Source organism: Erinaceus europaeus, chromosome 2, assembly GCF_950295315.1.
Source record: "Erinaceus europaeus chromosome 2, mEriEur2.1, whole genome shotgun sequence".
Lineage (NCBI taxonomy): Eukaryota > Metazoa > Chordata > Mammalia > Eulipotyphla > Erinaceidae > Erinaceus > Erinaceus europaeus.
Window position 1 is genome coordinate 24530179 of NC_080163.1, and position 13056 is coordinate 24543234.

At 40.5% G+C, this 13056-nt stretch overlaps 1 protein-coding gene across 1 annotated transcript; it reads left to right on the forward strand.

Moving 5' to 3' along the window:
* Positions 1-11368: 11368 nt before the first annotated feature.
* FTMT (ferritin mitochondrial) lies at positions 11369-12810 on the forward strand. The gene has a single exon (XM_007527909.2). It carries the CDS (start codon positions 11643-11645, stop codon positions 12357-12359), a length of 717 nt encoding a protein of 238 aa, XP_007527971.1. The 5' UTR covers positions 11369-11642; the 3' UTR covers positions 12360-12810.
* Positions 12811-13056: the final 246 nt, after the last annotated feature.

Genomic DNA, 13056 nt, shown 5'->3' on the forward strand with positions numbered 1-13056 from the left:
CAGAAGGCAAGAAGTGGACCTTCCCTATCACCCAGCAATTGCTCTCCTGGGGATATATCCTAAAACACCAAACACACCCATCATAGATGTGAGTATATGTGCTCTGTGTTCAGAGCAGCACAATTTGTAATAACCAAAGCCTAGAAGCAACCTGTGTCTGACAACAGATGAGTGGCTGAATAAGTTGTGGTATATATACACAGTGGAATACTACTCTGCTGGGAAATTGTGCAGATGCAGTCACAGCCACCATGTTGTCCCCTCAGGTTATTGCCAGTTCCCATGAGAGTTAGACCATATTCTCGGAGTGCCTGTTTCGCCATGTTGTCCCCTCAGGTTATTGCCAGTTCCCAAGAGAGTTAATATGGTATTCTTGGAGTGCCTTTCCCAACCAGTCCTGTCCCGACATGTCACTCCTGGTTTTTGCCCTATAAAGCCATCCTGCTTCCGCCTCTCTCTCTCTCTTGCCTGCTTTTCACCTCGGTGAATGGACGCAGGGAAGGGTGCTGCACTTAACAGGAGGCAGCCATTTTTTGTTGGTATGCATGAGACCCCTTCTGTTTCATTTGGTTTAAATCCCCCCTGCTTAACACTATTTTATTTACATAACCACTTCATTCTATTTATATAACCGCTGTTAACAAGCACCTCCCTCTAGGGCATTGGTTCAATCCCCACTGTTTCGTGATATGTTTTTGCTCCACCCCCCCTCCTTGTCACACCCTGATCTCTTCTTTATCACACCCTGATTTTCACCAGTCACTTTTCTCTCCACCCTCTCTATGTCACATCCTGTTTCTACTCTACTTCGCAAGTATATATAAAGACAGCATTGTGAGTTTTACAGTACCTTTTAGTTTAGCTTAGCTCGACTTAGATTGTGCTGCGTCCTGCATGAATAAAGAGATACTGCGTACAACCCAGCCATGAGTCCCTGGTCTTCTGTTACCCACCCGTGAAGCCAGACCGGCAAAAACAACATAACCCATCGAAAACAACATATGGCGCCCAACGTGGGGCCAGACCTGCGCAACTCCCAGATAAGTGAAGACTTTGCCTACCTATGCACTATGGTCTTCTCTTCTACTTACGAAGAGGTTTGCCAAAGCCTCTACTGTTTCATTATGAGACAGTTACTCTGTCTCTGGAACATTTTACTCTGGGCCACACTTCGGTTCCCTCACCAGGAACTTTGGTTTCTTATGACCGAGATCATAGAGGCTGGGAGATGCACTGAGATTTCTCCTTGGACTTTCTGAATTCCCTCTCCCATGTTTCCTGAGGAAAAGGACTACATTTTGCTCCGGGCCACAATTTGGTTCTTTATGACCGTGATCGTAGACCTTGGGATATGCATGGGGATTTCCCCTGGGACTTTCTGGACTTCTTCTCGAATATTTCCCATGGAGAAGGACTACTCTAATGTGAAGAACATTCTCGAGTACCCTGGAAGTTCCCAAGTATGGAGACACGTGGTTAGTTCTACTCTCCTGATTGGATTCTTTCTTCGATGGGAAGACACTTTTAAAAATGGGTGCCTGAAGCAATCCAGCAAGAACAGTCAGAAGCACCCTAAATGGAATTTTGAGGACCTTTTTGGACTAGGTCGCCCTCCGGGGATTCTTAATCCTACATGGTGAGATCTTGATAATCTGGTTCAAGTTGCGTTTCATAAGAGAATGATTTGAATGACTGAATTTTTGTTTGACATTGACTTAAAAAAAAAAATGCTGGACGCAGCCATGATTTCTAGAAACATCCAGAAACAATCCAAAAAATTGTTTTTTCCTCCTTTGATTTCTTTTTTTATCTTGACATAAATCTGAAATGTTTAATCCTGAAAACTGTATGAGTTATGGGTGGGGCAGATAGTGCAATGATTATGTTAATTATTCTCATGCCTGAGGCTTTTAACCGTGGTTCTTCTGTTTACCTTTCCACATTTTATTGAGTTTAAACTGTTTAAACAACCTTAAAATCATACTAGAAAGGACTTCCAATTATAATGGAGTTATCAATTATAGTAAACTTCTAATCTGCTACAAGTTTTGTTTGACAAGTAAGTGAATTTCAGCTGTCAAAGTCTTCACATGAAAAAGCATCTACTCAAATGGAATTCCTGGAAATCCATTTGGATCCGGTTCTCTGACATCGCCCCCGGAAATCAATGATGAGACCTGGCACGACCTGAAGAAACAGATTCACAGACTCCAAAGATCACTCCCTACAGAAAAGCAGAATTCAGGTGGCCGACATTCCCCATTGAGACAGACGTACAGCGTTTCATCCCTTGACATTTTCTTCTGTGGTCAGCTACTTTGGACTGACACCTCCATCGGACTTACTGGTACACGCTGCTGTGTTTCTCAAAGACTAACTTCAGCCAATTGCCTTGAGACTTTATAGACCATGTCCCCTCGCCTGCAGGCTCTGTCCCAGAGGCAGAAAACTCCCCCTCCTTATTAGGTTATGCCCACAGAGACATGAAGCGCCCCAAGAGGCAAGAGATGCCCACAGAGGCAGGAAACGCCCTTTGAGGCAAGAGATGCCCCCAGAGACATGAAGCGTTCCCAGAGGCAAGAAATGCCCTTTTGCCTGCTAGGCCTTGCCCTTTGAGGCAAGAAAAGCTCCCCTTGGCATCACACTGGTTATTGCTGCTCGCCTATTTTATTTTCCATGTCATATGCCAGTTCTTTTGAAAACGCCTGTACGATATACGTTTCTGTTCACCCCGCAATGGCCATTAGTTAAAAAGAAAGGGGAAATTGTTGGTATGCATGAGACCCCTTCTGTTTCATTTGGTTTAAATCCCCCCTGCTTAACACTATTTTATTTACATAACCACTTCATTCTATTTATATAACCGCTGTTAACAAGCACCTCCCTCCAGGGCATTGGTTCAATCCCCACTGTTTCATGATATGTTTTTGCTCCACCCCCCCTCCTTGTCACACCCTGATCCCTTCTTTATCACACCCTGATTTTCACCAGTCACTTTTCTCTCCACCCTCTCTATGTCACATCCTGTTTCCACCCTACTTCGCAAGTATATATAAAGACAGCATTGTGAGTTTTACAGTACCTTTTAGTTTAGCTTAGCTCGACTTAGATTGTGCTGCGTCCTGCATGAATAAAGAGATACTGCGTACAACCCAGCCATGAGTCCCTGGTCGTCTGTTACCCGCCCGTGAAGCCAGCCCGGCAAAAACAACATAACCCATCGAAAACAACCATTTTTGCTAGCTCCACATGGCCCGAACTGCTGCGCTCTCACCCAACTCTGAGGTGCCCCGTGAATAAAGAATTGTGTTCCCTCTCCGCTCCGGATCTCCTCTCTCTCTCCTCCGCGTTGCAGTCCAACACTACTCAAATATTAAAAAATGGTGATTTCACCTTCTTCTTGGATGGAACTTGAAGGAATCATGTTAAGTGTGATCAGTCAGCAAGAGAAGGATGAATATGGGATGATCTCACTCATAGACAGATTTTGAAAAATAAGAACAGAAGGGAAAACACAAAGCAGAAATTGGACTAGAATTGGTGTATTGCTCCAAAGTAAAAGACTCTGGGGTGGGGCGGGTAGGTCTGTAACATAGCAGACAAGGACCTAGTGGGAGGGAGAAGGGGAGTGTTCAGGTCCTGGAATATGATGGCAGAGGAGGACCTACAAGGGGTTAGGTTGTTATGTGAAAAACTGAGAAATGTTACACATGTGCAAACCACTGTTTTGTCTTATTTAGTTTTTTGTTTGTTTGTTTGTTTGTTTATTTTTCCAAAGCACTGCTTGGCTCTGGCTTATGGTGGTGTGGGGGATTGAACCTAAGACTTCAAAGGCTCAGATATGAGAGTCTCTTTGAATAACCACTACGCTATCTCCTCCAAAAAAAACTACTATATTTTAATGTCAACTGTAAGCCATTAATCCCCCAATAAAGAAAAAGGAAAAAAAAGCAAACTTTAGTCTAGCATCTGACTGGGTGGAGTAGCCCTTCTGCACTTTTTCATAAGTCTGTTTTCAGCTGCCACTTCCTGTTTTGCAGCAATAAAATCCCTTAATAAAACAGCATCATCAACAACAGAAAAATACTCCTGAGCTAATATCAACAGACCCAAGATCAAATAGGCAGTAGAGACTGTAAAGAAGATATTTACACTCAACAGTCACCATCACTTCATCTAGGTCCAACCACAAACTTAAAGAACCTTTTGTTGCATAACATGAGTAATGGTGACAAGTCACAGCTTTAATGGAAATGACATCCTTGCACAGTTATAACCCTTAAAATATAGCTATTCCTGGTATGCATAAAGGCCAGTACTTGTATGTTTTATGCTTTTTATTATTTCATAAGATTTCAAGCAGTGGCATACACACTCATTAAATTTGTTGAGAGCTAGACAGGCTCAACACTTTGGTTTAATTCAAATTAGTTCTCTCCTACAGTGCAAAGTATATACTGCCCATTATCGAGGCTAAGATCCACATAAATTTTGTCTATACTCTTCTTATACCAAGTGTAACTCTATCCTTTCACCTGTAGGTGCTTCCCAAGATGTTTCTTCTGCAAAATATCCTTATTTCCCAGCCTCTTCTATCATGATAGTTAAAACCCGCCTTCTCTACAAAGCAGCCACAAATCCCCTTACTCTGGACTTGAGGTGCTAATACAAATTACTTTCCATGATTGAGCGTGGCTTCACCACTTCATCTTGAATCCAGGGAGACCCTAAACTCAAGTATTTTTTACTCTTACATCATGTCACTTGTTTCTTAACCCTAGCATCAATGTTCAAGTCATATATTTGAAACTAAATCAAATAAAATATAACTGAAGTAATATGAATTTTTTTCAGTCTTTAAAAGGATAAAACTCAAAGTTAATATATGTTCCCATGTCTCCACCAGTAGCAGAGAAAATCATTAAAGAAACCACAATGAGAGGAGTTGGGCAGTAGTGCAATAGGTTAAGCGCAGGTGTAAAGATTCCAGTTTGAGCCTCCGGCTCCCTACCTGCAGGGGAGTCGCTTCACAAGTGGTGAAGCCAGTCTGCAGGTGTCTCTCTTTCCCCCTCTCTGTCTTCCCCTCCTCTCTCCAGTTCTCTCTGTCCTATCCAATGATGACAACAATAATAACTACAACAATAAAACAAGGGCAACAAAAGAGAATAAATAAATATTTAAAAAAAAGAAAAAAGAAACCACAATTAAACAAACAATAATGCCTCTTAAACTTAGCCCTAAAGTGTTATTTGGAACAAGGAAAATTTAGGGACATGAGCTAAGTTTATGAACTAGCGAGTACATTGTGTCAGTTGCCATGGCATTAGATAAACAAAAAAGTGAAAAAGACAAATGCTTTCTTAACAGATTGAAGTTTCAATTTTATTGTGGTAAAAAACTAAATACATCTGAGGTCCCAGGTTCAATCCTTTGCGCCACCATAAGCCAGAGCTGAGCAATGCTCTGGTTAAAAAAAAAAAAAAAAAAAGTAAATAGATAAGTATAATTATGTCTCATGCCAAGGTACTTAGAAATGGTGATGTGGTCCAATATATGTTTTTCTTTGATTTATATGACTACAAGTTAATAGGAGTGTACATAAACACCATTCCCACCACCAAAAGACTGTGTCCCATCCCATCCTCACCCAGTGAAGCTGAGCATCCACCCTCACCCTCCACCCAGAGATTTTTATTTTGGTTCCCTACTCTAAAGACAGTCAGATCCTGCTTTGATTTTTTAATATATGTTTTTTTAATATATTTTACTTTATTTTATTTGATAGGATACAGGGAAATGGAGAAGGAACAGGGAGATAGAGGAGACACCTGTAGCACTGCTTCACTACTTGTGAAGTTTTCCCCCTGCAGGGATAAAGCACTGTGAGTTTGAGAAATGAATTTGGATGTAAGAAATGATAAGTATACATTTCAATCTCCCTAGTTTATGAGCATATGCCACTCTCATAAAGACTACTTGTAAAATACAAACACAAAAATGTAATTATTGGACTTCTAGGACAGAACTAAGGTAACTTAGTCTTTAGGAGTTGACTTTTCTCTAGAAAACAAATACTACAAAAAAGAAAAAAGAAAAACAATTTCATCAGGGAAAATCTATGATTTCTGGTAAAGAAAGAAACATCACTTTCTGAAGGTCAGTCAGTGATTGAACATGGACAGTGGAAGCAGGATGGAAAAGAGAGGATTCAAGCAGAAACGCAGCACTGCATTCTCTGTAGCAGGTGCCATATTGGCAATTGCTTCAAATTCATGTGATAGATTTTAAGGACTCAAGCAAAAACATTCAGTCACCAAGTGGTTTTACAAAAGAAGGTGTAGGGAGTCTGTCAGTACTGCAGCTGGTTAAGTGCTCATGGTGCGAAGAGCAAGGACCTGCGTGAGGACGGCGGTTTGAACCCCAGCTCCCCACCTGCAGAAGGGTCACTTCACAAGTGGTGAAGCAGGTCTGCAGGTATCTCTCTTTCACTCCCACTGTGTCTTCCCCTCCTATCTATTTCTTTCTGAAATAATTCTCCTCTCTTTCAACGCCATCAGTTGCTTCTGTTCTCCCTGGTCTAAGTTTTGAAGAGATTTAATATTTCAAAGAACAAGTCATTATTAGAAGTGTATTAACAAATTGAACCCACTGTTAAAATTCAATCTGATTACCAGTTTGAAGTCTTAGGTGCTTAGACTGAAGGAACATATATATATACTCAGCCTATGGTCTGTGCATCAAAAAGTTTGAGACATTCAATCCACTTTCCCCCTCATATGAATTAGTTATTTGTGAGATTGTAAGTTAATAGGAGTGTATAGTAACACCATTCCCACCACCAAAGATCTGTGCTCCTCCCCACTACCTCACCTTCCAGTGAAGCTGAATATACCTGAAATAGACCTACTAGCATTTTCCAAAATGGAGACTCCAAATTTTCATCTACAATATTCTTGCTTTTAGGTCCATGATTAGCCAACAACTTTCTCTGTTTTCTATCTTAACTCTTTTTCAGCCACCAGGTTTCAAATGCTGCCATAATGCCAATCTGACTTCCCTGGGCAGACAACCAACATGTTCTAGAGCCCCGCCTCCCCAGATCCCTGCCCCACTAAAGAAAGAGAGAGACAGGCTGGGAGTATGAATCAACCTGGCGATGCCTATGTTCAGCGGGGAAGCAATTACAGAAGCCAGACCTTCCACCTTCTGTACCCCACAGTGACCCTAGGTCCATACCCCCCAGAGGGATAAAGAATAGGGAAGCTACCAAGGGAAGGGATGTGATACGAAGTTCTAGTGGTGAGAATTCTGTGGAATTGTACACCTCTTATCCTAGGGTTTTTGTCAGTGTTTCCATTTTATAAATAAAAATTAAAAAGAAAAGAATCTGCAAGTCAGTTATAGCTCTGTAAAGCTGTTAGAGGGTTATATTTACTTTTGTGTTTCTGTAATATGTATTTTATTATAGTTTATAATCTGCGATAATTACCACTAACTTGTTAATAAAGGTGTCTCTGGGTAAAGCAAAAATAAGGGCGATTTTGAAATTTCTTTCACAAGTTCATTCTCATTTCCTCAATATTCTACAGTAACTAAATACATTCTCTAATGTAAAATGCTATCCCTTTTACCTCTTTCCAAAGTTATCACTACAGCTCCTTGCCTGCACAATTCCACTGCTTCCAACAGACTTCCCCCCCACCCAGGTAAATAGTGAGAGACAGAGAAGAAAGAAACAAAGAGAAGAGAGCCCTGCTCCACTATCCATACAGCTTACAGATGCAAATATTCCCAAGAGGTGGCAGGGTGTTTGCAGTCAGGTCCTTGAACAGAATAAACTGTGAATATACCAAGTGAATTATGCCCCAGGCACAACATGGCATCTTTTATTTAAGTTTTAACAATTAGCCTTTTTAAGCTGTTAAGATAGGTCATTTACAAGGGTATCTGCTTTGCCATGCTTATAACCCAGGTTCCACCCAGCCTCTACTGCACTGGGGAGATCTGTGATGCTGTGGTAACGTCCCCCTCTCTCCTTCCATCTTTTTGTCTATGCCATTTTATATCTGAAAAAAATATGACCTGATAATGACAAAAACCACCATTGTTTATGGGACACCAGGTGTCACTTCTTCAAAACTCCTCTCCTTTCCCTACTCCACCCCTCCAATCAGATGCACAGGAGAACCCAATGACATTTTCAGGTCAACAACAGAAACCCAAACAAGGGCATCTGGACAGCCAAAAAACACTTCATGATGCAGATTCAGTGGACTTACCAGGGAAAGAATTTTTAGGATTAATGCACAAATCAAAGAACTAACACAACTGAATTCTTTTAAAGCTAAGTAAAAGTTGGGCTGAGAATCTGGACATTATCCCAGTAAAGGCACAGATGGCATCAAGCACATGAAAGGATACTCAACATCATTAATCAATCATAAGGGAACTGCTAAACAAAACTGCATTGAGATCAGTGCTGTAATATCCCTCTCAAATGGTACTCAGAAAAGAAGAAGGAAAAGGAAGAGGAGGAGGTAGAGGAGGAGGAGGAAGAAAGAAAATACAAAAGAACAAATGTTAATGAGAATGTGGACAAAAGGGAAACCTCACACACTGTTGATGGGATTTAAATTGGTGCAGCCACCATGGGAAAAACAATTCAGTAGTGTAGAGCTCCTTCAATATATTAAAACTTGAACTACTATATGACTCAACAAGTCTAACATTGAGTCTTTACCCAAAGGAAAAAATAAAATATTATTTTGAACAGATGTATATGTGCCTATGCTTATTGCAGAACTATTTATAATAAGAAAACTAATCTGAACATGCTAAGTATTCATATGTATAAGAAAGATGCTATGGTGAGAGAGAGAGAGAGAAAGAGAGACAGAGACAGAGAGAGGCAGAGAGAGAGAACAGCCATTTACAAAAAAAGAGAATGAAGTCTTGTCACTTGAAACGTGTGAACCTTAAAGGTATTTTATGTCAAGTAAAAAAAAAAGACATAATAAAAATATATTACTTCATTTAAATGTATAACTTGAAAAGCTAAATGAACAAAACAAAAGCAAGTTCATAAATCAAGACAAGAAACTGTAGCCAAAACCCGGAAGCAACCCAGGTGTCCAACAACAGATGAGTGGCTGAGCAAGACAAGAAACTGGGGAGTACCAGAGGAAAGAGGTTTAGGGACATGGGGCAAATGGGCAAAGGGATCAAAAGGTACATATATTCTGTTATAAAGTACATAGATCAGCAGGAACATAACGGGTTCCATCGACAAAAGTGTAGTATGGAGAATTTGAAACATTGCTAAGTATAGACAGGAGATATACTGTGGTCATTCCACTTCGTATACAAATGCCAAAATATACTGAAATTAATATATTATGTTCACTGTATTTCAATAAAAAATAAGATTTGACAATTCTCCTCTTTATAAATATGTATCTGAGGAAAATATATATATATTTTTTTCTTTTTGTTTTTGTTTTGCTCCAGGGTTATCACTGGGGCTCAGTGCCTGCACCATGAATCCACTGCTCCTGGAGGCTAGTTTTTTTTTTCCCTTTTGTTGCCCTTGTTGTTTTATCGTTATGGTGGTGATTATTATTGTTATTATTAATGTCATTGTTGTTGGATAGGACAGACAGAAATGGAGAGAGGAGGGGAAGACAGAGTGGAGGAGAGAAAGACAGACATCTGCAGAACTGCTTCGCTGCCTGTGAAGCAACTCCCCTGCAGGTGGGGAGCCAGGGGCTCAAACCAAGATCCTTACCCCCATCCTTGTGCTCCGCACCATATGCGCTTAATCCTTTGCACTACCTCACAACCCCTTGAGAAAAATATTTTATAGAGATAGAAGGAAAAGAAGAGGGACATATGGAAGTAGCAATGTTGTCATGAGTGACTTGGAGGGGAAGAGAAGATTGGATCAGGAATAAAAAGGGGGCAATTATGTATATATGTAGACAGTTGGAGAGATGATGGTTGGCCCATATCTACAACCTGAACCAAGGTGGCCTGCAGTGGGGAGACTGAAGATTCAGAACCCTGGTTGGTGGTGGGAATAGAGTGGATTTATACCCCTGCTAACATGTAATTTTGTAAATCAATATTGAATCACCAATAAAATTTAAAAAACAAAATAAAGATCAAAAGGAAAATATTTTATTAACTGTTATTATTAGAGAAATGCAAATTTAAAAACATAAAAATGTGAGAAGAAAAATTATCCAAAAGATAAAAACAAGTTGATGGAGAGGATGTGGAGAAAAGGGAAGCCTGTGTACACTATTAGTGAGCAAGTAAATTAACGCAGCTATTCTGAAAAGTAGTATGTAGATCCCTCAAAAGTAAAAAAAAAAAAAAAAAAAAACATATGTTATACATTCCACTACCAACTTTTGGGTACTTACCTGAAAAAATACAAAAATATAATTTATATATATATATATATATATATATATATACCACATGTTGATTACAGGCATCCTTACAATAAGCAAGAGCTGAAAACTACCTAATTGACTACCAACTAGATAAATTCAATTCAGAATAATACTAAGCTATTAGAACAGAAAAGGTAAATAAGGTAAAAGGTAAAAAGTAAATCTGTATCTGTATTAAAAGGTAAAAAGGAATCTGTATCTGTATTAACAAAAGAGAATGTTATACCAATTTAATACTAGTTTATGCATTCTATATTATTTCCTTTACAATGAGGGTAAAATTTATATTTAGAAGGAAAATGTCTTGCAGCCAGGAAATAGCTCCACTAGTAGAGAATGAGACTTACTTTGTTCAATTATCATTTGTAAGGGGGTGTGAGGGATAGTTCACAGTGCTATTGTTGACACACATGTACAATTTAGCATGTGACTTTCATACCTGAAGTTCTGGGTTTGAGCCACAGAGACACATTAACCAGAGTGAGGCTTTGTTTTGTTTTTGTCTCAAATGAAGTTATATGTAACACAAATAATCTTTGTAAAAATACTTTAAATCATTTTATTGGGGAAATCATAGTTTACAGGATAGTTCTTGATACATGAGTTTAAAAAGAAATAGTTTGTGTTGTCTTATGAAACTTGCAAACTCACACACTCTACTGGTAAGTCCTATGTATATTTACATAACTAAATTTAGTAAAATAAACAACAATCCTTCCATAAACACGTTTTGAATACAGACCTTTCACCACTAAAATGAATTGGTGATGACTTTTGATTTACCCCAATCCCCGGCCCAACTTGTTGCTGTCCTATCCCTTCATCACTTGATAGAAGAAAGTCAGAGAAGGAGGCCAAACAAGACTAAACAGCCCTTTGTGCCATTGCCAGTTTTGTGACAGCATTAAAAATAAAAACAAACATAGCTGATGTAGAAAAAAAAAATTGCAAAAACCCACCAACAGAAATCTTTCTTCGACCGTGGTTGCAGTGTTGGGATGAATGGGGCAGTATAACTGTCATCTGTCGCTGCCCCAACCGGCCACGCTCCGCGAGGTGACCACAATTCGAGGTGAGTGACCAAGTGCCTCAGGTTTCAGGCTTGAAGTCTCCAGTTTCTGACTGTGCTCAGCAATCTGAACTCAGTTTCCCTTTTGTTTTGCCTGCTCCTAAGAAAGAGAAGCTATGCTGTCCTGTTTCTGGTTCCTCTCCAAGCACATCAGCCCCTCGCTGGCATCCCTGTGCAGTCCGCGTCCAGGCTGGGTGCCCGCTGGGCGCTGGGTCCCGGGGCGCCCCTGGGGCCTGGGCTCCTCTGTCCCTGGTCGCCAGCTGGCCTCGGCCACCTCCTCCCAGGACCCCGGTGCTCCCTCCCGTGTGCGCCAGAACTTCCATCCAGACTCGGAGGCCGCCATCAACCGCCAGATCAATCTGGAGCTCTATGCATCCTATGTGTACTTGTCCATGGCTTATTACTTCTCCCGGGACGACGTGGCTTTGAACAACTTCGCAGCCTATTTCCTCCGCCAGGCCCGGGAGGAGACCCAGCACGCTGAAAACTTCATGAAACTGCAGAACCAGCGGGGAGGCCGCATCTGTCTGCAGGACATCAAGAAACCAGACCAGGACGACTGGGAAAGTGGCTTGAACGCCATGGAATGTGCTCTGAGCTTGGAGAAAAATGTGAACCAGTCCTTGCTGGAATTGCATGCCCTAGCCTCAGATAAAGGGGACCCCCATTTGTGCGACTTCCTGGAAACCCACTATTTGAATGAGCAGGTGAAGTCTATCAAAGAGTTAGGGGATCATGTGCAAAACTTGGTAAAGATGGGGGCCAAGGAGTCTGGCCTGGCTGAGTACCTTTTTGACAAACACACTCTTGGAAATGAAAACAATCGGAAGTAAACCACAGACTGCCTTCCCTGCCGCACGGGGTGGGGGTGGGAGGATAGGGGTAGTGGCAGGGCAAGACCCAGCTGTCTTTTGTTGTCTTGCCCTTAAAATGTACCTCCACCTTTCTAATCCTCTCTTAGACTGTGCCCCCAATAATGCAGTTGTAGGGGAAATGTATTCAGTCTCATGCTTAACAGGACTTTATGGCCAGTGTCGAGCTAATTACCGCAGCCTGAATGGTCACATGGGGTACTACGGTATAAATAAGTCTCCGCCCCTCCAAAAAAAAAAAACTTAAAAATTAATGTTAACTTTCTCTAGTAAATATTGTTACAGACCATGAACTTTCAGGAAAGTTTTATGGGTTTTTTTTTTTCAACTCAATAAATGCCTGTTATTCTCAAAACTATACAATGAACTGGAGTAGGGAACTATGTCAAGAAAAATAACTACAGAAAGATGACTTAAGGTGGTACTGTAAAAATTACACATGTAAAATGCTATGACAACCCTCACTCTTTTCTAAGGTGGGTTTCTAGAAAGATTCGGTTCTGGAGATTATTTTCAAAAATGATTTTGTGGACGTATTTGAAACAAGCTTAAGGTTTCAGTGCTGGCCTTGAAAAGTCACAATGTAAATTAGCATTTTAAAGCAAAAACAAACTAAAAGTCTTGTAATATTTTTGTTACATTTGGTGGTCCTCTAAAA